Source organism: Mobula birostris, chromosome 1, assembly GCF_030028105.1.
Source record: "Mobula birostris isolate sMobBir1 chromosome 1, sMobBir1.hap1, whole genome shotgun sequence".
Classification (NCBI taxonomy): Eukaryota; Metazoa; Chordata; class Chondrichthyes; order Myliobatiformes; family Myliobatidae; genus Mobula; species Mobula birostris.
The window spans coordinates 43,860,762-43,884,568 of NC_092370.1; the positions used below are offsets into that span (position 1 = coordinate 43,860,762).

General features: G+C 40.6%; 1 protein-coding gene across 3 annotated transcripts in view; it reads left to right on the forward strand.

Annotated features, from left to right (window-relative positions):
- Nucleotides 1-23,807, forward strand: part of tox (thymocyte selection-associated high mobility group box) — a 263,891-nt gene that overhangs the window by 200,949 nt on the left and 39,135 nt on the right. For 2 of the 3 annotated variants that reach the window (XM_072256787.1, XM_072256699.1), the window contains exon 4: nucleotides 19,923-20,201. The exons of the other annotated variant lie outside the window; for it this stretch is intronic. In XM_072256787.1, coding sequence (XP_072112888.1) covers nucleotides 19,923-20,201 — 279 coding nt within the window. The remainder of the gene's footprint in view (nucleotides 1-19,922; nucleotides 20,202-23,807) is intronic. 3 annotated transcript variants of the gene reach the window in all.

The following is a 23,807-nucleotide window of genomic DNA, read 5'->3' on the forward strand; positions in this document are numbered from 1 at the left end:
CTTAACCTTTTCTGCGACAAAGTAGCAATCGGAATAACTCCAGTAACTTTTTTTAAATCAGGAAATAATAACCAGAAGTATAAAAGCTTGATTTATTGCAAGGGATTAACAACCCAACAGCATACTAACATATAACGTTGCCTAGCTTTTGTCTCTATGCTGTAGATAACCATGAAGAAGTTTATGTTGGTTGTTGCGATTGACCGGAGTACATTACACACAAAATAACAGGGTGTAGCAGTTAATAAATTAAGTGATGACAGCAATGAAGACTCAAATCTTACCAGGTCCAAGGGACTGAAAAAGGTTAATATGACCATGGGTATCATGTGGGGATAAGCGCAAAGTGAAGGCCAGGTCAAACACAACACCACAGCCCATTAAATGTTAGTTGTAGAAGTTTCAGTTTCACCACAATACTTTAAAAACATTATTTTGCAGAAATGTGAACCATGCAGATAAAAAAAAACATGCAGCAGCTGGTTACTTAAAATAACCATTTTGGTCTTGAATATGGTTACAAAACAAATTATTCTATGAAATAGTGAGAATCAAAAAAGAACTGCAGTTGCTATAAATCTGAAATAAAAACAAAATATATTGGAAATATTCAGCAAGTCTGACTGTATCTTCGGCAAGAGAAACAGAGTTAACATTTCAGGTCAAATCCTCTCTGTAGAGGTACTTTATTGTGTTTAAACATTCATTGTGTTTGTGTTTCTCTTCCCATAGAGGTAGCCTGACCTACTGAGTATTTCCAGAGAATGTTTCCTATAGTGGGGCAGGGTGGGGGGGGTGCAGTATGGTACCAGAGGGCATAGCCTCAGTGTACAAGGATGTCCTTTAGAACAGAGATATGGAGGAATTTCTTTAGCCAGATGGTGCTGATTCTGTGGAATTCATTGCCACAGATGCCAAGTCATTGGGTATATTTAAAAGCAGCACAATCAAAATGCTGGAAGTCCTGCTGAAAGGTCCTGGCACAATACGTTGACTGTACCCTTTCCCAAAGATGCTGCCTGGCCTGCAGGGTTCGTCCAGCATCTTGTGTGTGCTGGTTGGATTTCCAGCATCTGCTGATTTTCTCTTATTTAATGATTGGGTATATTTAAAATGGAGGTTGATACGTTCTTCCTAAAGAATAGCATCAATGATTATGGAGAGAAGGTAGAAGAATGGGGTTGAAAGGGATAGTAAATCAGCCATGATGGAATGGTGGCAGAGACTCGATGGGCCTAATTCTGTTCCTAGATCTTATGGTCCTATTTCCTGTATTTTATTGTCTGGTATATTTGTGCTTTCATCCATAAATTAGTAAAGCCGGCTGTGTACCAAGCCATGGTAGCTTCTGATTTTTAGACAATGACAAGGTTTGATTACTTTCTTAGTCTATCCAAACACACACAATTCTTCTGCAGGGTTAGTTTAGAGTGGGTGGATTATCCGTTACTTAGAATGTAAGTACTTGTTCTGAGAGAATGTAGGCTGTTCTGTTTTTGGCACCCATTGGAACAGAGCACTGAATGAGGTGGAGTGTAGATGAATTCTCTATAATCAACAAAAAATAACAGTTTTTCCACATTATTCCAATGTACCTTAACTCCAACCACAGAGATATAGTTAATAAACTGGCATTAATTTTCACTTCTCACATTCATAAGTCTGTATTTTATCAATTTAATGCTAATATATTCAAGAGTTCAGTACTATGATATTGACCCTACTAGGGTAGTCGGGGTTTCTTATAGCACAGTTTATATCATGCCCTTTTGGAAGCAGAGTTGCCTTAAAATTCATTCCCAATCAATGGGAATGAATGCACAATGTAGTCACCAGTGTGCTTTATGTTCTGTCTTCTTCTACTCCTATCTTCTTGCCTTCAGATCAGAATGAATTTTGGAGGAATAGAAAGCATGGTACGCTGAGCTCTCTGGGCAGGACTGAACTTCAAGTAGTTTTTCTTGGAATTCCAGCTCAAGACCCAGAGTGCAAGTTTCTTTGCAACATACCTGTCATTCATATTTGGTGTGTTGTTAGAATTCTAGTCATTGTACAATACCTCATTCACTGAAGAAAAGTTTGTTTTTTTCCATGAACATTGCTGTTTTTAGAGAAACAATACAACAGTTTCTAGAATCTTTAAGCAACAGAACAGTCTTTGTCATATATCTGTTCCAACCACACATTAAGGATTTAAAAAGCTATTACTTCAACTGCTTTTGAAGACATTATCATTATATATTCTAGTGGTTAAGCCGGTTACTTTTTTTTGTCTCTTGAAAGATGGTAACATTCACTTAATAGCATACACTTTTTCAATTTCACAGTTGAATGCCTTCATGATAAAGATTGAAATTATACAGTGAAAATAATCAATGCAGTAGTTTCAATGCATTGTTGAGAATTGCAAATTCAAATAGACAATTTCAGCTTTTTGTTCTCATGGTTAAATTGCATAATATAAACAGGAACCTACTTTTTGGACCATTTACATTCAAATAAACTGTTGAACTTCTCAAACCACAGGCAGTCTTTAGTAACTGGTTACACTGCATAAGTTGTGCCAGTTAATAAATGTTATCAACATGCAAGCCAAACAGCTTTTGCAAAGGTGGGAGTGATTTTTAACTCACAAGAATGGGAGGGGGGGTGAAACGTAAAAGTCTGAAGCTAGAGTCCAACCAGCTCAAGGCTACAAGAAGACAAAAAAGACGAAACAGGTAGCGTAGAATCACTCTCAGTAAAATTGACTGTGTTCTTCAAGGGAACAGAGGCAGCACTAGAGTCACCTAAACGCAGAGCTCCAGCAGAAAAACTAAGGAACAGATAGTAGATGGAAGGAGCATATGGAGCTCAATAACTCAGTAACTGTGCATGGGATCTACAGCCCACAGAAAGACAAGGGGGTAAAGGACAGAGAGGCAATCAACATCTGTGGAAGGAACACTTTGAAAACTCCTCCTCAAGTAAAGAGGCGTGGTGGTGCAGCACTTAATGCTACTACCTCACAGGGATCTGGGTTTCTTCCTGAGGTACTGCCTATGTGGAGTTTGCATGGCCTCCCTGTGACCATCTATGTTGAAACATAGTGGATAGAGCTGAGGAACTGCAAGGGTAAAACGACCCTGATGGGAGTTGCATATAGACCCCCAAACAGTAGTAAGGATGTGGCCTACAAATTACAACAGGAGATAGGAAATGCCTGCTAAAAGGGCAATGTTACAATAGTCATGGCACTTCAATATGCGGCAGATTGGGAAAAGCATGTTGATGCTAGATTACTGGAGGGGGAATTTCTAGAGTGCCTACGAGATGGGTTTTTAGAACAGCTCGTGGTTGAGCCCACTGGGTGATCAGCTATTCTAGATTGGGTGTTGGTGCAATGAGCCAGCATTGATCAGAGAACTTAGGATAAAAGAACTCTGAAGGGAAAGTGATCATAAGATGATAAAATTCACCATGAAATTTAAGAGGGAGAAGCTAACAGTAGTGGCATCAGTGCTGGACTTTGGGACGAAAGGTCCCGAGTTCGAATCCAGCCGGCTCCCCTGCACGCTTTCCATCGTGCTGGGTTACGAGCTGGTGATCTCTTTGGAAACTCACCCGGCAGAAGGCAATAGCAAATCACTGCTGTAACTTGCCTCGTACATGGTTCCCCACTATGTCAGACAGGCGTGGAGGGAAGTCGTCCGCTCCGGATGCGACGTACCTAGACCTAGACAAAGGGAATTACAGAGGCATGGGAGAGGAGTTGGCCAGAATTGATTGGAAAAGAACATCGGCAGGGGTGACAGCAGAGGAGCAATGGCTGGAATTTCTGGAAGCAATTCAGAAGGCACAGTATGTATACATCCCAAAGAGGAAAAAGTATTCTAAAGGAAAGATGACACAACTATGGCCAACATAAAAGCCAAAGAGAGAACATATAATGGAGCAAAAAATAATGGGAATTTAGTGGATTGGGAAGCTTTTAAAAACCAACAGAAGGCAACTAAAAAGTCATTAAGATGATAAAGGTGGAATACGAAAGTAAGTTAGTCAGTAATATTAAAGAAGATACCAAAAGTTTCTTCAGATACATAAAGTGTAAAAGAGAGGCAAGAGTAGATATCAGACCACTGGAAAACAATGCTGGAGAGGTAGTAATGGGGGACAATGAAATGGCGGTGAACTGAATAAGTATTTTGCATCTGTCTTTACTGGAAGACACTGGCAGCATGGTGGAAGTTCCAGGTGTCAGGGAGCTTGAAGTATGTAAAGTTACCATAACTAGAGAAAGGGTTCTTCGGAAACTGAAAGGTCTGAAAGTAAGTAAGTCACCTGGACCAGATGGTGTACATCCCTGGTTTCTGAAAGAGGTGGCTGAAGAGATTGTGGAGGCATTAGTAATGATCTTTCAAGAATAACTAGATTCTGGAATGGTTCCCAAAGACAGGAAAATTACAAATGTAACTGCACTCTTCAAGAAGCAAGAGGCAGAAGAAAGGAAACTATAAGCCCGTTACACACATCAAAGTTGCTGGTGAATGCAGCAGGCCAGACAGCATCTCTAGGAAGAGGTCCTGTCGACGTTTCGGGCCAAGACCCTTCATCAAGGCAAGCCAGTTAGTCTGACCTCAGTGGTTGGGAAGATGTTGGAGTCAATTATTAAGGATATGGTTTCGGGGTACTTGGAGGCATATGATCAAATAGGTCACAGTCAGCATGGTTTCCTCAAGGGAAAATCTTGCCCAACAAATCTGTTGGAATTATTTGAAGAATTAACGAGCAAAATAGACAAAGGAGAATCACTTGATGTTGTGTTCTTCAATTTTCAGAAGCCCTTTGACAAAGTGGCGCACATGAGGATGCTTAACAAGCTACAAGCCCATGGTATTACAGAAAGATTTTAGCATGGATGAAGCAGGAGGCAAAGAGTGGGAATGAAGGGAGCCTTTTCTGGCTAGCTGCTAGTGACTAATGGTATTCCACAGGGGTCTGTATTGGGACTGATTCTTTTTACGTTATGTGTCAATTATTTGAATTATGGAATTAATTTCTTTGTTGTGAAGTCTGCAGATGATATGGGGATAGGTGGAGGGGCAGGTAGTTTTGAGGAAGTAGAGAAGCTTCAGAAGGACAGACAAATTAAGAGAATGGGCAAAGAAGTGGCAGATGGAATACAGTATTGGGAAATGTATAGTCATGCACTTTGTAGAAGAAATGAAAGGGTTGACTATTTTCTAAGTGGAGAGAAAATACAAAAAACTAAGGTGCAAAGGGACTTGGGAGTCCTTGTGCAGGATTCCTTAGAGGTTAATTTGCTTGTTGAGTCAGTGGTGAGGAAGGCAAATGCAATGTTTGCATTCATTTCAAGAGGACTGAAATATAAAAACAAGGATGTAATGTTGAAACATTATAAAGCAAGTGATTTGGGTCCCTTAGAAGGGATGTGCTGAAACTGGAGAGGATTCAAAGGAGGTTCATGAAATGATTCTAGGATTGAATGGCTTGTCATATGAACAGCGTTTGATAGCTCTGGGCCTATATTCACTAGAATTCGGAAGAATGAGGGGTAACCTCATTGAAACCTATCAAATGGTGAAAAACCTTGATAAAGTGGATTTAGAGAGAATGTTTCCTATGGTGGGAGAGTCTAAGACCATAGGACTCAGCCTCAGAATAGAGGGGCGTCCTTATAAAGGCAGAACAGAAATGAGGAGGAATTTCCTTAGCCAGAGAGTGGTGGAATTCATTGCCACAGGCATCTGTGGAGGCCAAGTCTTTATGTATATTTAAGGTAGAGGTTAATAGAATCTTGACTGGTCAGGACAGGAAGGGGTTCAAGGATAAGGCATGAGATTGGGGCTGAGAGGAAAATTGGATCTGCCGTGATGAAATGGCAGAGCAGCCTCAGTGGAGCCCATATTAAGCAAGGCTCTACAATAGTCCTGGCATTTGATTAGTATTTCTCATCACAATGCTGCACCCCAACATGAACAAACACTCCCTGGGAGTACAGCTTATCTTCACAATGAATGGGAAGCTCTTCTACCTTTTGTGATGACAGGCCAAAACCAAGATCACCCAGTGGAGAATATTGGTGAGGAATGGGGAGGGGACAAGAGTGAGAGTCCTCCGAGGGAGGCAGAGCATCCTACACAGGCTGTTGAAGAACAGCAAAGAGTCCAAGAACTGCGGGCAGTAGGAAGTCTCTCTCAACAGGGACTTCTCATTGCAGGAGTCACCAGAGAAGTGTCTGTAAGAGTGAATTTCGGAGAGCCATACAATGCAGCCTCCAGCCTCTTCCATGCACGAAAGCAGAAGTGGGGTAACAGGGTAGTGCCGCAGCTAGTGTAACTGCCTCACTGCTTCAGGAATTCGGATCTCAGGTGCTGGCCATGTGGAGTTCACACGTTCTCCCGGCTACCGTGTGCATTTCCCCCAGCTGTTCTGCTTTCCCGCCAGATGTGTACTGATGTTGGTTACAGTAAATTATCCCTTGGTCTAGGTAGCCCTTTTCTGTCTTCAGAAAATTTCCCAAATTCACCAGAATAATAAGCAAATCTCCCGCAGGCAAACATTCTCAGCATTTAGTTGCTTTCGTTAGGCAGGCTACATCGATCACGTGTGGCTTCATTGGGCCGGCCACATCATTCACAGGCCTAACACCTGACCCTCTATTTGGAGTTTTGTTATGCAGAGAAATTACTAGGTGGCCAGCCAGGAGGGCAATATTCAAATTATGTACTCAAAGCTGCCTTGGAAAAATAACTTTTATACAAAAGCCAAAAAGTCCCCGAGTGTGACTGCTCGAGATGGAGCAGGGGTACTGGAGGTGGTATCGGGAGCCTTGAAGTCCTATGTGAGTGGCAGGAGGAGTCTGACATCTTACAACCTAACCACATACACCTACTGCTTCAGCAAGCTCATGTCCCCTCTGTAGAAGATTCTGCAGTCCTTGCATTGCTCTTTAACTAACTAAGAACAGAAAATGCTGTGTAGCTGTCAAAAACCACAGCCCCAATGTATTCACCATGATTCCTGTCATTATTGACACTCCTATAATAATCAACCCCTTGGTAATCACAACTAATAATTCAATCACTAAACTCCCCCCTGCAAAAACCTTTAACCTCCATTTTAATCATCAATACCCCATGTAAACACCCTACAATTATCCAATCCTCTATGATCATCCACCCCCAGTCCCATCCCCATAATCAACAGCCACCCACCCCATTCTTACCACTTATCCCTGTAACCTCTAAATACAATATAGAGAGTGTTATCTATTGCTGCATGCTGGAGACAATTTGATGTGTCAGTAAATTTTCAGTGATGGTGCCTATAGTTTTATTTTGCTTTGGTCACTGCCAGTAGTACATGGTTTTTAGCATGTAAATACAGCTGTAGTTAGTAGTTATATTAAACTCCAGCAGTGTCTGTCAGTAGCCCTGGGGATCACTCTCGCCACTGCTGTGTCAGATGGAAACAGCCAGGGGTAAATAGGAAGGCTACAGGGATATCTTCACTTCTGCAGTAGAAAGCTGGCACATTTCCAAACCGACTTGCTAACCCCACATAGGCAGCAGCTGGTAAATAACACTAACAAACAGAGCCTTGGGGCTACCCATAGTGGTTTCCCCATCCACCAACTGCTGTACAATGTGCAGTAGTAAGGAACAGCTGGCCAGAACAGATACAGCAAGATAGTTGTTATTACTTAAAGCCACCAAGCAAATGTTTTCATATAGATCATATTGAAATTAACAGTAATACAGATAGGTCTGAACAAAAATGAAAAGTTCTCAGAATTGAAATTGGCCTTTTAAAATTCAAGGTACTTTTGAGGTTCCTTGACAGAAGAGACTCTGATGAAGGGATTGTGGACCTGAAGCATAAACTCTGTGTCTCTTTTAGTAATGCTGTTTAATATGCTGAGTGTTTCCAATATTTTCCACTCTCATTGTATTAACATCTGTTTCTCACCAACGGCAACATCACCAGCAAAGAGTCAATGATCACAGGGATCAATCCTCCTAGTCTACCCGCTTACTGCCAATTTCTTCCCAAATTAACTTCATATTGCCTGTTTAGAAACAGCCCTAGATGCCACCGTGATCAAATTGAACACTGCAGCTGGATAGATTGCAGATCAACTTTACAAAATCTTTGCCAATCACGACATACGATTTCCTGATATCTTCTGAATAACTTCAGCACAATTTTAAATTTATACATCACCAGCAAACAGGCAATGACCACAGGGATCAGTCCTGATATATAAATTTCTGATTTCTATATCAGAATCTGTGAAAGGATTAATAATGTTTTTCATTGTTATATATTCAAATATGCTTTCCAGTAGTTTCTGTCAATATTTTTTTGGAAAAGAACACTGTTGAATACTCTGCCTCAGTACAAGAACACATTGAGAATATTTGAAGTACATGGCAGTTAATTGCACACAATTAAGTGAAATTTGTAATTTTAAGTGTTTGCCATTTGCAAAGTATTGCCACAAGCATGAGGAATTAGTGAAACATCAGCTGTGATGTTTAAATCACTGTACTTAAAACTTCGCCAACTATGGAAGACTACTTTGCATATACATTTCACCAGACCTTGTGATGAATATAATAGTTCCTGATCTCCTCTGATTGCTGTGGAGTCCATCAATCCTGGACCTTCATGTCAATCAGAGAGCAATTTATCAAAATAAATTCATGGTTTGGTTGAACTTATACATTGAATAAATGAATGAGGAAGCTGTACTGAATTCGATATCCCCAGTATAATATCGATTTTCTTTATCGATTTGCATTTTTTGAATTTGTTCCTGTCTACATATGCATTTAAGACAAACATTTGCTAAATGATCTTAGAAGACCTCAGTAGGTTACATGATCCTACTGCACACCATTATAGGAAGTGTAGTAATTAGCATTTAGCATAACATAGCACACATTGTATTGGAAGCACATCAAGAAATTGACCAAGACACAACACAGGCATTTACGCCAAATATTACACATCAAGTGGCAAGAGAGGGTACCATATGTGGAGGTGCTCAAACGTGCTGGGTAGTCAGCATAGAATCGCTCATTACAGCTTCTCAGCTGCGTTGGACTGGTCATGTCACAAGAATGATGATCGTTTATCCAAAGCTCTTTTCTATGGCGAGCTACATGAGGGAAAGAGGAAGCATGGTGGTCAGCAGCTGCACTACCAAGACACGCTCAAGCGCCATATGAGGAACACTGACATGAATGTCAACACCTGGGAGAAAGATGCTTTGGACAGCAGAAGTTGGCACTGCATCATCAAGAAGTCAATCCCAGCTATCGAGGAGAAAAGGCAGAAGAAATATGAAGCAGGTCATGAACGCAGACATTTGGTGCTAGACCAGTCAAATCACAAATGCAACCGATGTGGGAGACAGCATCAATCCAATGCTGGTCTTGTGGCCCATAAATGTGCCTGCAGAGACTAAACTCTCAGCATAGTCAACATCGAAATCAATGGACAACCGAAGAAGAAGAAGAAACTAGCGTAACATGAATAATTGAAAATAGACATACAGCCAGTAAAATGCTGTTGTAGCTAAAACTTGTCAAGTAACTTATGCAGCATACTTCAAGAGATACAGCTTTTGAAACACACGTGAAAACCAACCATCAACCACCATGTACACTAATCTCAGATTACTCTCCCCACACTCTCATCAACTCCTCAAAATTTGACCAGTCACCTACACACGAGGGTCTAGTCGACCTACCAATCCACATGTCTTTGGGAGGTGGGACAAACCCCAGACAATGCAGAGGAATCCCAGATGGTCACAGTGACAACATGAAAACTCTACACAGGCAGCTGTAGAGATAGGAATGAAACCTGGGCCACTGCAACTGTAAGACAGCAGTTCTACTCGTTGTGCCACTGAGTTTCTGACCTGAATATTACCGTAGAATTTTTCTACTTAAATGATTGAAAATGGAATTCTTCAGATCTATTAGTCTCTACTAACTGATTAAGCCTCTGAGCATGCACAGTGCTGTGGGGGCAGAGTCCATTCTGTATATACAATGCTCTTCCATCTTCCATTGCAGAAGAGGGGGAAGAACACAAATAGCTTTGGATCACAGAGTGTCTTGTTGTAAGGAGCACATTGGAATTTCAGGAAAGTGGGTTCAGAACCCCAAAGGTTCAGTGGGATATAGAGAGTGGAGTGATGTTATGATCTTCTGTTGTTGGAAGGAGGAAGATCGGGAAAGTGATTGGGCCAGGGATGTGGTGGAAGTAGACACACAGGGAATGTGGTAGGCACAAGGAGAAAGCTAACACTGTAAAGTAGAATCTCTCTTACATAGGGTGATTCAAGCTTCAAAATCCATGCAATGAATCAACGAAACCAGGCCCCATTTAATGCCTCATATATTTTGTGAACAACATTTACAGTAGTGGTCTGTGCCATTTCAGTCAATGCATGCATAAAAATTTATTTAAATAAGTGACATCCAAACGTGTTTGAATGCCACAGTACAGGTTCAGGTGCCTCCATTAAGCATGCCATTTGCACACAGGATCCATAAGGCATGTTTCATCCCATGAGAATCATGGGGCAATCAGATATTAGAATTTCCAGGCTTGGGTTTTTAAATCTTCAAACAAAAAATTGCAAAGTACTTTGTAAACACTTGAGAAAATCTGTTTTACTTTAAGGACACATTTTCTGGGTTACTGTTAATTGCTTATGAATTAATTATATTATGTACCCTCTCAAGTGTGGTAATTTGTTATCAGTGAATCATGCTCCTTTACCCTCCAATCAATGCTGACAGCAAACATGCAATGAGATCAAAATCAACGATTTTAAAATGAAAATAACATGATACTTATAAGGTTTCCATTTCCACCAGATAATAAATTTAGTATACTGTCAAAGGGATGTGTTCAATAGAACACTTTATTGTTTTATAACTAAACTTATAACAGAAATGTTACAAACAATAAACAACCATCCCAAACATGGAATATGACTTTTTCATATTGCCTGTTTCAAGGTCAGTACATAAAAATCATTTGCTTTATCAGCTAGTTTAATGACATCTGAAGCTACTTAAAATTTAGTGGACTGCATGAAGTATTAATATTGTGTGTCTCTCCATACCTTCTTATTAAGATATTTTTAAATTAATGGAGGTCTTAAAGTATTGTTTGAAATGTTTGAATTGGGATGCCATCTCTGTGACGATGATTAAGTATGAATAAAGTTTCACTTTTCATTGATCTACTGTTGTGGTGAATTAGCGGAAGTGTATAAGTAAACCGCTTATGCTGCACAGAAGAAAATTGAGCATTTAAGTCTGTTATTGGCTTTACTCAAGATATTCATGTCAGTTTTATTGCTGAATGTCTTTTATTAATAATTATACGCCAATGTTTATGAAATTTTGAGAAGCACCTTGAAACTGCCTACTTGAGGAAGACTTACTTAGTTAAAATTATTTAAACTAAAGTTAACCTTCAGGGTGTTCTGCACATGGTGCTAAGACTTTAAATAAGCAGTGGACAATCAGAAACTAGTGATATTTATTAGTGCTTTTCACTAAATGAACAAATTGGAACCACAGATTCAAGTTGGGAAGTTATATCAGGTAGCCATGACTAAAATATAGCTGCAGATCTGTCTTGAATGGGACGTGAGTATACCAAGCTTAAACTCTGCGGAAAGGCACTAAGGATGCTCAAGGTGCCCACCCAGGGAATAATTGCCAGTTTTGTCAAATAAGCTCCATCACCACCTCTGTTGTCAAATGCTATTAGACCACAAGACGTAAGACGTAGGCGTAGAATTAGGCCATTTCGCCCATTGAGCCTGCTCCACCATTCAGTTATGGCTGATACTTTTCTCCCCTCCTCAGCCCCACTCCCCAGCCATCTCCCCATAAAATCTGATGCCGTGGCCAATCAAGAAACTATCAATCTCTTAAATCTCTTAAATTCACCCAACAACCTGGCCTCCACAGCTGCCTGTGGTAACAAATTCCACAAATTCACCATTCTCTGGCTAAAGAAATTTCTCCGCATCCCAGTTTTAAATGGACGCCCCTCTATCTTGAGGCTGTGCTCTCTTGACCTAGATTCCTCGACTATGGGAAACATCCTATCCACATCTACTCTGTCTAGGCCTTTCAACACTTGAAAGGTTTCAGTGAGATTCCCCCCTCATCCTACTAAATTCCAGCAAGTACAGACCCAGAGCTATCAAACATTCCTCGGATGATAACCCTTTCTTTCTGGGAATCACCCTTATTAACCTCCTCTGAACCCTCTCTAATGCCAGCATGCCTTTTCTTTCATGGGGAGTCCAAACCTGTTCACAGTACTCAAGCTGAGGCCTCACCAGTGCTTTATAAAGCCTCAGCGTGACATCCCAGCTCTTGTATTCTAGACCTCTTGAAATGAAGGCTAACATTGCCTTCCTCACCACTGACTCTACCTGCAAGTTAACCTTTAGGGTGTACTGCACAAGGACTCCCAAGCCCCTTTGCATCTCAGATGTTTGGGTTTTCTCCCCATCTAGAAAATAGTCTGCTCCTTTTCATATTATATATCCAACAATTTAGATGACGGAATTGATGACTTTGTGGCCAGGGTTGCACTTGATACAAAGATGGGTGGAGGAGCAGGTAGTTTTGAGGAAGCAGGGAGTCTACAGAGTGACTTAGACAGATTGGGTGAATGGGCAAAGAATTGGTAGATGGAATATTTCCCTCCCCCACCTCTCTGCTTTCCGCAGGGATCGCTCCCTACGTGACTCCCTTGTCCATTTGTCCCCCCCATCCCTCTCCACTGATCTCCCTCCTGGCACTTATCCTTGTAAGCGGAACAAGTGCTACACATGCCCTTACACTTCCTCCCTTACCCTTCCTCCCTTACCACCATTCAGAGCCCCAGGCAGTCCTTCCAGGTGAGGCGACGCTTCACCTGTGAGTCAGCTGGAGTGATATACTGCATCCGGTGCTCCCGATGTGGCCTTCTATATATTGGCGAGACCCGACACAGACTGAAAGATTGTTTTGCTGAACACCTATGCTCTGTCCACCAGAGAAAGCAGGATCTCCCAGTGACCACACATTTTAATTGCCGATCCCATTTCCATTCTGATATGTCTATCCACGGCCTCCTCTACTGTAAAGATGAAGCCACACACAAGTTGGAGAAACAACACCTTATATTCCGTCTAGGTAGCCTCCAACCTGATGGCATGAACATTGACTTCTCTAACTTCCGCTAATGCCCCACCTCCCCCTCGTACCCCATCCGGTATTTATTTATATATGTACATTCTTTCCCTCTCACTTCTTTTTCTCCCTCTGTCCCTCTGACTATACCCCTTGCCCATCCTCTGGGGTTTTTTCTCCCCCCTCCCCCTTTTCCTTCTCCCTGGACCTCCTGTCCCATGATCCTCTCATATACCCTTTGCCAATCACCTGTCCAGCTCTTGGCTCCATCCCTCCCCCTCCTGTCTTCTCATATCATTTTGGATCACCCCCTCCCCCTCCCCCTCCCACTGTCAAATCTCTTACTAGTTCTTCCTTCAGTTAGTCCTGACGAAGGGTCTCGGCCCGAAACGTCGACTGTACCTCTTCCTAGAGATGCTGCCTGCCCTGCTGCATTCACTAGCAACTTTGATGTGTGTTGCTTGAATTTCCAGCATCTGCAGAATTCCTCATGCTTGTGAGTTGGAATATTGCATAGGGAAGTATATTATCATGCATTTTGGTAGAAGGAATAAAGGTGTAGACTATTTTTTTAAATGGGGAGAGATTTCAACAATCAGTGATGCAAATAAATGCAATGTTAGCTTTCATTTTGAGAGAACTAGAATATAAGAGCAAAGATGTGATGCTAATGCCTTATAAGGCATTGGTCAGACCGCACTTGGAATGTAAGTATACTGAACAGTTTTGGGCCCCTTATCTGAGAAAAATGTACTGGCATTGGAGCCGTTTCAGAGGAGGTGCACGAGGATGATTCTGGGAATATAAGGGTAACATATGAGAAGCGTTTGTTGTCTCTGGGCCTGTACTCGCTGGAGTTTGTAAGGATGCGGGGAAATCTCATTGAACCCTTTTGAACATTGAAAGGCCTGGATGTAGTGAGAATGTTTCTGATAATGGATGAGTCTAGGACCAGAGAGTACAGCCTCAGTATAAAGGGATGTCCATGTAGAAGAGAGATGCAAAGGAATTTCTTTCGCCAGCAAGGTGGTGAATCTATGGAATTCATTGCCACGGGCAACTGTGGAGGTCAAGTTATTGGGTGTGTTTAAAGTGGAGGTTGATAGGTTCTTGATCAGTCAGGGTGTCTAAAATTATGGGGCGAAGGCAGGAGAATGGAGTTGAGGGATAACAAATCAGCCATAATGGAATGGTGGGGCAGACTCAGTGGGTGGAATGCACTACTCCTGCTCCTATGACTTATAGTCTTTACTGGATAGAGATGCATCTTTCCACGATAGTGAAGTTCCACTTATATTTTAGATTTAGGTTTCAGAGATACAGCACAGTTACTGGTCATTCTGGTCCAATGAGCCTGCGGCACTGGATTATACCCATGATCAATTTACCTACTAACCTGTACGTCTATGGAATGTGGGAGGAAACTGGGACATCTGGAGGAATCTCACTGCCTTCTTCATGTCACTCCATCGTATTGTGTGATCTACCTCCATGCTATTAATTATTGTACTGCCCTGCACTGCTTTGTGCGCTTTATGTAGTCCTGTGCCGGTCTGTAGTCTAGTGCAGTTTTTATATTGTTTTACGTAGTCTAGTGTAGCCTTGTGCTGTCTCACGTAGTCTAGTGTAGTTTTGTGTTGTTTCATGTAGCACCAGGGTCCTGGAGGAAGGTTGTTTTGTTTTTACTGTGTACTGTCCCAGCAGCTTATCGTCGAAATGACAATAAACTTTACTTGACTTGAAATGGAATAAATGGGATAAATTCAGAACTGAACTAGCACTTCCATACCGGACATCCACAAATGGCTGTGGACTATCAGCAGCAGTAAGAGAATTGCTGATAAATTGTAGTGACATTCTTCCATACTGTTTAAGCTCAGCAAAAAGTCACAAAGTGTGCATGTATGCCTATTGAGTGCTATTATACAAATGGGGGTTTTAAATAGGAATAAACACAGGAGATTCTGCAGATGCTGGAAATCCAAAGTAACACATATATAAAAAGCTGAAAGAAAGTAGCAGGTCAGGCAGAATCTATGGAGAGAAATAAAGAGTGACATTTTGAGCCAAGACCCTCTACTTTTAAACAGGAATGACAGTTTGGGAGAGTTATCAGGGAGAGCATGAGCTCTGAATTTCTCAAACATGAGAAAGTCTCCAGATGCCGGAAATGAAAAGCAACACAGACAAAATACTGGAGGAACTCAGCAGGCCATGCAGTATCTATGGAAGAGAGTAAGCTCAATGTTTCAGGCCGAGACCCTTCATTGTGTCTGGAAGGAAAGAGGAGAAGTCGGAGTAAAAAGGTAGGGGGAGGGGAGGAAGAAGTATAAAGTTGTGAGTGATAGGAGAAACCGGGAGAGAGGTGGGTGTGAAGTAAAGAGCTGGGAAGTTGATTGGTGAAAGTGATAAAGGGCTGGAGAAGGGGGAATCTGAAAGGAGAGGACAGAAGACCATGAACGAAAGGAAGGAGGAGGAGCACCAGAGGGAAGAGATGGGCAGGTAAGGAGATAAGGTGAGAGAGGGAAGTGGAATGGGAAATGGTGAGGGGGGGGGCAATTACCGGAAGTTTGAGAAATTTATGTTGGAGGATACCCAGATGGAATAGAAGGTGTTGCTCTTTCCAACCTGAGTGTGGCCTCATCATGGCAGTAGAGCAGGCCATGGACTGACATGTCAGAACAGGAAGTGGAATTGAAATGGGTGGCTACCAAAAGATCATGCTTTTTTGGCAGATGGAGCATAGGTGATCAGCAAAGTGCTCTCCCAATTTAAGTGATGTCCTATTAATATACAGGAGGCCACACTGGGAGCATCAGATACAGTAAATAACCCCAACAAACTCACAAGTGAAGTGTGCCTCACCTGGAAGAACTGTTTGGGGACCTGAATGGTAGTGAGGGAAGAGGTGTAGGGACAGGTGTAGTACTTTTAACAGTTGCAAGGATAAATACCAGGAGGGAGATCAGTAGGGAGGGCATAGGAAGTGATCCCAGCAGAAAGCGTAAAATGGGGACGGTGGTGATGAGAAGGGAAAGATGTGCTTGATGGTGGGATCCCATTGGACATGGCAGAAATTACAGAGAGTTATGTGCTGGATGGGGAGGCTAGTGGGGTAGGAGGTGAGGACAAGGGGAACCCTATCCCCAGTGTGATGGTGGTAGAATGGGATGAGGGCAGATGTGCATGAAATGGAAGAGATGTGGGTGAGGGCGGCATTTGGAATTTGTAGTTGTAGTTCTACATTTCTGGTTACTTACAAGTCTCCAAGGTAGTCTCTTAACACAAGTAGTAATCCTTGTGCTAACCAAGTGTTCTAATACCTATTTCAAACCCATACTACCACACTGAGCTTGAGCCTGGCAGTATATGTCTGGCACTTTTCAGCTTTGCTGGGTGCACAACTGCCCAATCAGAGCTTATAGAATCCACCAACAGAGACAGCCTAACAAATATTAAACAATAATAAAATGTGTGTGTGTCTTTTTAAATTTCTGTTGCCTTAGAAACAGGAGGAGCACTCCTTTGCTTGCTTGCTCAATAGGACTACTGCATTCAGAGTGCCTAGTTCGAATTGCTGCCCCACCAAAGGCCCAAGCCAGACGGTTTTGTAAAGTCTCTAATCAGTGCAGTTTATTGCAATGATCAGATCCTGTGTTTCACCCATTCATTTTGCTTATTTGTATGGAAAAATTGTGAGTAATATTTAATTTTTCTGGATAAGTATCAGAGAATTGGTGTACTGGAACAGCTTGACTTCAGTTAGAATCTAGATCTTGGTTAAAAATTTAACAGTGAATTATATTAAAAAATTGTGATCTCCTTTCCTGCATCCTAAGTTTTGTTTTAGATCTACTGATCGAACATTGCTGAGTGAGAGCATAGGCCCAACAAAGAATCTTCATCTCCTTACCTTCTTAAAAAGCACCCTAAAATTGATGTTAAATAAGCTTTTGATGATCACTTCCTATGACTAATGACTGTGAGTCAAAATTTGTTTCTATTGCACCTGTGTGAAGCACTTTGTGAAGATTTACTGTTCTGTTGTTGGATGTAGTTGATATGGTACCATTGCTAATAGTAGCAACAGAACAGGGTCTGAGGAAGGTTGACCTTAATTAACCCATCCTATGGGTGTTTGTTTTATCCATGTTGTTTGTCTTGTTATGTAATTTTGAAGCTCCTATCTTATTTTGGAAATCTCCTTCAAGACAGAGTCCTTTTTTTTTGTGATCACAATTAATCTAAAAGAATCCATAATCCCTCACTGTGGAATATTCAAAACAAGCCTCACCATATTAGTGGAAATATTATAGACGTAAATATTAGAAAAAAGCATTTTGAAAGACTGAGAGCTAGAAGATCTTCTACCTCTATTTTCTTTATATCATTTGCATTGTGCATAAATAAATTGTCAGGTTATTTCTAGGCTACTGACAATCAGCTCAAGTAGCTATGAGAAGTATAGCCACTCTATGTAAGAAGATGTCTGTGATTTGAGTTTAGAGCAAATATTCACAAGATTAAAGACCTTATTTTTCATTTTGACAAATTGGATGAGGGAAGAATATCGATTGTTTAAGGAATTTTACAACTGTTTTATCATAGCAAAGAACTTTGGTACCTGAGCTGTATGCTGTCACACGTGCACATTCCAACGGGTATACGAATGTTTATGAAACAACTCTTCCCACCACAAATTTTATTTATTAAGGTCACTTGCAGCTTTGTTCATTTTCCCGTGAAATCTGCTCACCCAACATAAATGAGACTTGAAGCAAGGGCTCTGTTTATGTCCCTTTGTTTACTGACAAAAAATGGCAACAAATATATTCTGAAGATTTAGTGGCTGTAAGGTTCTTGGAATGGGATATCATGAGTCCCCATATAGTCTCAGCACTACAGTGTATGATCTGTATGCTATTTGAGACGTGTTTTGGGGGGAATCAGTGTGAATGGAAGTGATAATTAACTTTAGACAGTTAAAAATAGTACATTGCGTTAGATAAAGCTGAGTGCTGAGCTCAATGACACAAAAGATTGAATTAGCTATATTAGAGCAGCAGTCAATAACATTGTAATAAACATAAGGGCTATTACAGATGCTGGAAATCCAGAGTAACACACAAAGTGTTGAGAGGAACTCAGCAGGTCATGCAGCATCTATCAAGGGGAATAAACTGTCAATGTTTTGGGCTGACACCTTTTGTCAGGACCTCATCAGAATCTTCATCAGGTAGATAGGGTCGTAAAGAAAGCTTTTGGCACATTGGCTTTCATCTATCAAAGTACTGATTACACGAGATGGGATGTTTTGTTGAAGTTGTTTAAATCGTTGGCGAGGCCTAATTTGGAATATTGTGTGCAATTTTGGTCACCTACCTACAGGAAAGATGTTAATAAGGTTGAAAGAGTACAGAGAATATTTACAAGGATGTTGCCGGGACTAGAGAACCTGAGTTATAACGAAAGATTGAAGAGGTTAGGACTTTATTCCGTGGAACGTAGAAGATTGAGGGGAGATTTGATAGGGCTGTACAAAATTATGAGGGGTATAGATAGGATAAATGGAAGCAGGCTTTTTCCCCTGAGGTTGGGTGAGACTACAAATAGAGGTCATGGGTTAAGAGTGAAAAGAGAAAAAATTAAGGGAATAAAAGGGAAAACATCTTCATTCAGAGGGTCATGAGAGAGTGGAACTTGCTGCCAGCATAAGTGGTGTAAGTGAGCTCAATTTTGATGTTAAGAGAAACTTGGATAGACTCATGGATGGTAGGGATGTGGAGGACTATGGTCCGGGTGCATGTTGATGGGAGTAGGCAGTTTAAATGGTTCGTCACAGACTAGGAGGTCGAAGGGCCTGTTTCTGTGCTGAGCTTTTCTGTGTCCCTACTTTATATGTGTTACTCTCAGAAGCATATAGTGTTGGCTTGGAGTCATTACTGACCCGGACAACATGAGTATGTAGCAAAGATAAGATCATTGCTGAAGTAGTTTTCATGTGACCTCTTTAAGTTGCATTGTTTGCTTCCATCTGGATGACTAGAATTTCAATAGAGCTACTGTATGTGCAGTTACTTTTTAATGGCATACTTACATGATCACAATTGATATGAGAATATTCTATTTCATACATATGATCACTTAGACATCTTGTTTTCTGAAATGTTTCTGTGAAATGAACAGTGTTTCACGAAATCATTTTTAAAATGCATGAGCAAAATGATCTCTCATTATTACACTAGATCTAGTAAACAAAAAACACAATACAAAGTCTTCTAGTTTTTTCTATTATAAGAACTAGTATTGAAAGTGTGTGTAATGGAAAATATCACCTCAGGCAACGGGCTGTTGTGTTCTAAGATGGTGATTGTAAGACATCTGTTAGCTTGTTTAAAATATTGTGCAATTTGCAGAAAAGTTGCGTATTGTTTAGATACAGTTAAACAGAAGTTAATCGCTAATGCTTCCTTTGAAAGCAAACAATTGTTGTATAGGTTTCTTTTCACTGTATGATTTTAAATTATTTTTTAATAAACTGCATACTTGAAATTTATGTGGGATTTATGCCAGTAAAGCATACAAGATTGATTTAAGCGTAATCAAAACCATCCATCTCAGTATTCAAAATGTGTGTTTTTCTTCAGTACTATTTATTTATTATTTCCCCACCACCATCATTTTCTTTTCCAGATGCATGATCTGGGAAACACAGAAACTACTCATTACAGTGCTCACCCACAGATGTCAATTATGAGATCTGCTATCCGATCTACAGATATCAGGCACCCGGGAATAATGCAACGTGGTCAGCTGACCACTATAAACCAGTCACAACTCAGTGCACAACTTGGTCTTAATATGGGAGGAAATGCTATCCAACACAGCTCACCATCCCCACCAGGAAGCAAGTCCGCTACTCCATCACCATCCAGCTCAGTCCATGAAGATGAAGTGGATGAGACATCCAAGGTGTGTAAAGCTCCGTTACGTAAAGCTTCCAATACAATGACTTGGAGGAGTTACTGAGCTAGACTGTGTTTGGAAACTGATGAGAACTATCATTAGTCCAAAGTCCATTCATCTGTGAAGTCATCTTTGTTAATTTAACTTTCTTAAGTTTCATCCTCGTTCCAAACCAGTTTAATTGTATCATTCCCACTCACTGTTTAAACATAAATATCTAAAATTAAGAAAAGAAGCTGGACAAACCCCTGTCCTTAGAAAAATATAATTATTGTAAACTATAATAAAACCTGTAACTGCCATACAAAAATGGTAGTTCAAATGGATTTTGTGCATTTCTGACACCTCCCTTCCCTTTCTAGATCTCTCTGTTTCCATCTCTGGAGACAAACTGTTGACCTTTTTTAAACCTACTGATTTTCATGGCTATTTTCCCACCCTGTCACCCGTAAAAATGCTTATTTCCTTTTCTCAGTTCCTTTGTCTCTTCCACATCTGTTCCAAGGGTGAGGCTTTTCATTCCAAGGTATCAGAGATGGCCTACTTGTTCAAAGAACGGGGTTACCTTCCTCCATTACCGATGCTTCCCTCACCCGTATCTCCTCCTTTTCCCCAGACATCTGTGCCCACTCTATCTTCCCACTGCCTTAGCAGTAAAGAGTTCCTCTTGTTCTTACCTACCACTCCACATCCAGCATATCATTCTCTGCTACTTCCACCATCTCCAAAGGGATCAGACCATCAAATACATCTTTACCTCCACCCCACCACTCTCTGCTTTCCACAGGGATTGCTCCCTTCATGATTCCCTTGTCCATTCATCCCTCTGCACTAATCTCCCTTCCGGCACTTATCCCTGCAAGCATCCAAAGTGTTGCACCTGCCCATTCACCTCCAATCAAGGTCCCAAACAGGCCTTCCAGGTGAGGCAACACTTCATCTGAGAATCTGCAGGGGTCATCTATTGTATCTGGTGCTCCCGATGTGGTCTCCTCTACACTGGTGAGACCCATCGTAAATTGGGGGACCGTTTGTCGAGCACCTCCGCTCTATCCACCAAAAGCAGAACTCCATGGTGACCAATTCCATATTCCATTCCCGTTCTGATATGTCAGTCCATGGGCTCCTCTTGTGCCACAATGAGGCCACCCTCAGGGTGGAGGAACCATGCCTTATATTTGGTCTGGTAGTCTCCAATCTGATAGCATAAATATAAATTTCTCCTTCTGGTAAAACTATTGTTTCCCTATCCTTCTCCTTTTGTTCTGTTCACAAACTCTGGCCCCTTACTTTTTCTCACCCGCCTACCCTTCCTTCGCTTTCTCCTATGATCCACACTCCTCTCCTATCAGGTTCCTTCCTCACCAGCCTTTTACCTTTCCCACCCTCCTGGCTTCACTTATCAATTTCTAGCTATCCAATTTCCCCTCCCCCCATCTTTTTATTCTGACATTTTGCTCCTTCCTTTTCAGTCCTGAAGAAACGACTCAGCCCAAAGCATCGACTGTTCATTTCCATAGATGTTTCTCCAGCATTTTGTGTGTGTTGCTTCATTATTAGCTGCTGTTCATAAAACTGGTATAAACAAAATACATGAAAATTTATTCCACATGCTTGTGGTAATAATGCATATGCTGAATTATCTTTAATTAGTTTTTCATATTTCTTTTAAACTCAAGTAGGCTTTAATAAGAAGTTTTCTTTTGTTGTACTGGTGATTGTGAAGGAGAGAACAGTTTTTTTTATAGATTCCTGTAACACATTTAATTTCCTGCACATTTCTTAAAGTCGTATGGGAAATTGAAAACCACAGAAGTGTGTGAAGTGGAAAAACATTAATTTCCAAAAATGGACTATCTTACAAAGAAATAATAACTGAAATCACTTCCTGAAAGTTATTTGAATGCTAAAGCTTGATGACATTAAGTTTGTACTTAATAAGCTAAAGTAGTCTTTGGAATCCTGAGTTTGATTTTAAGGCTCATGGTCCATCTAGCAATGTTATAAAATTAACGTAAGAGAGAAAAAAAGACCATTTTTTTCTATCAGCAGATGGAGAAAACTATGTAATTACGCTGAGCAACGACCAAAGTCAAGCCAACAACTTAACAAAGCGAAACACTATAAAGAATAAGGCAACCTGAATTGTCTGTTCATTCCTTATAACAGGTGCTCACTGTTGACTACTGTTTGGAGAGCTCACTACTTCATTTTGACGATGGGAAGAGAATAACATTTAAATTATGTAGGGCTTTTTTTTATGGTTTCCCACTTCAGCTCTGGTGAGAAACTTGCAGAGAAATGCTCTGAAGAGCTGAAAGTGGCGACTCACACTATTTCTACTGCTGGTTCTCTGCCTTAGTCTTAGTAAAGGAAAGGTAGAATTTGTCTAGAATTTTAGGCTCAGTCAAAAAAAAAACATATGTTCTTAAAAGTTGCAAAGATGCTGGTTTTAGAAAATAGAGCTCTTCTCATTTTGAACAGTCCATATTGAAACTTCAGTTTTAAGTAATTGGGCTGTGAAATTGGCAGATCAGATCAACCATCGCTGGGGAGGAAATAAGGTGCATAATGAGCACTCAGAAATAAAAATTGTCTCTTTTTTACTCTCATGAAAATCTGTGCACAGTTTCTGATTCCCATACCAAATCTGTTTGTATTTGAAACCAGTTCCACTGTACTCCACCTTACCTAGCTTTGGTTTGCTTATCACAAGTGCTATTATGTGTACTGTGACAGCTAACCAGATATTAACTGTGGAAAAATTGATCTTTTGTATTGCTAATGCATTGAGAAATTAAACTACTTCAAAGTGAAACTGAAATATTTACTGTAATAGAATACAAATCATCAAATGATGTTAATCTCAAATGGTACAAACCCCCTTCCCCCATGGCGGGAGAATGTTAAGTAAATTATAATAAGGAAAGAATACCACATAAAGTTTAGTAGGGGAAAAAGAGTAAATTTGAAGGCAAATGGGTAAAGATAAGTGTTAGTTTTAGCTAACAAAACCTGATTTTTTTCACAATTAAATCATATTTTTCAATTAAATACATGATGTCATTTTTTTCATTCTTTATCTTGAATTTTATTACCAATACATTGAGTAGGTAACCAGCAAATGCTGAAACAGAGGACAGGTCAGGCAGCATCTGTAGAAAGAGAAGCAATCAATGTTTCAATTCAGAGTCCCTTCATCAGAAGGAGAAATAAAGGTGGTAATTTTAAGCTGAATAACAAATAGGCTAATGAGACAATTATGGAGTAAATACACTTCTGGGGCCATTTTGTGTTGCTAATAGCAGGGTTGTGGAATTTCCCCAGAAAGTCAGACAATAATATTGGCTCAGTTTTTTTCTTTCTCCAGTAGTGCAGCCCAATTTGTTGGGCATATTCCACAGCAATATTATTAGAAACACAAAAAATCAGATGTTATGTTCAAAAAGAAGTTAACCAAGTGCATCTTTAATTCATTTGATCTGGTCTGACCCTCTCACAGGTATTCAATTTGCCGTATTTACTCCCACCCTTGCCACTTTTTCTGCAACTTCAAGTTGTGGCTCAGATTCTCATTGGTACAACTGGGAAAGATTAACTGTTACCTTTTCT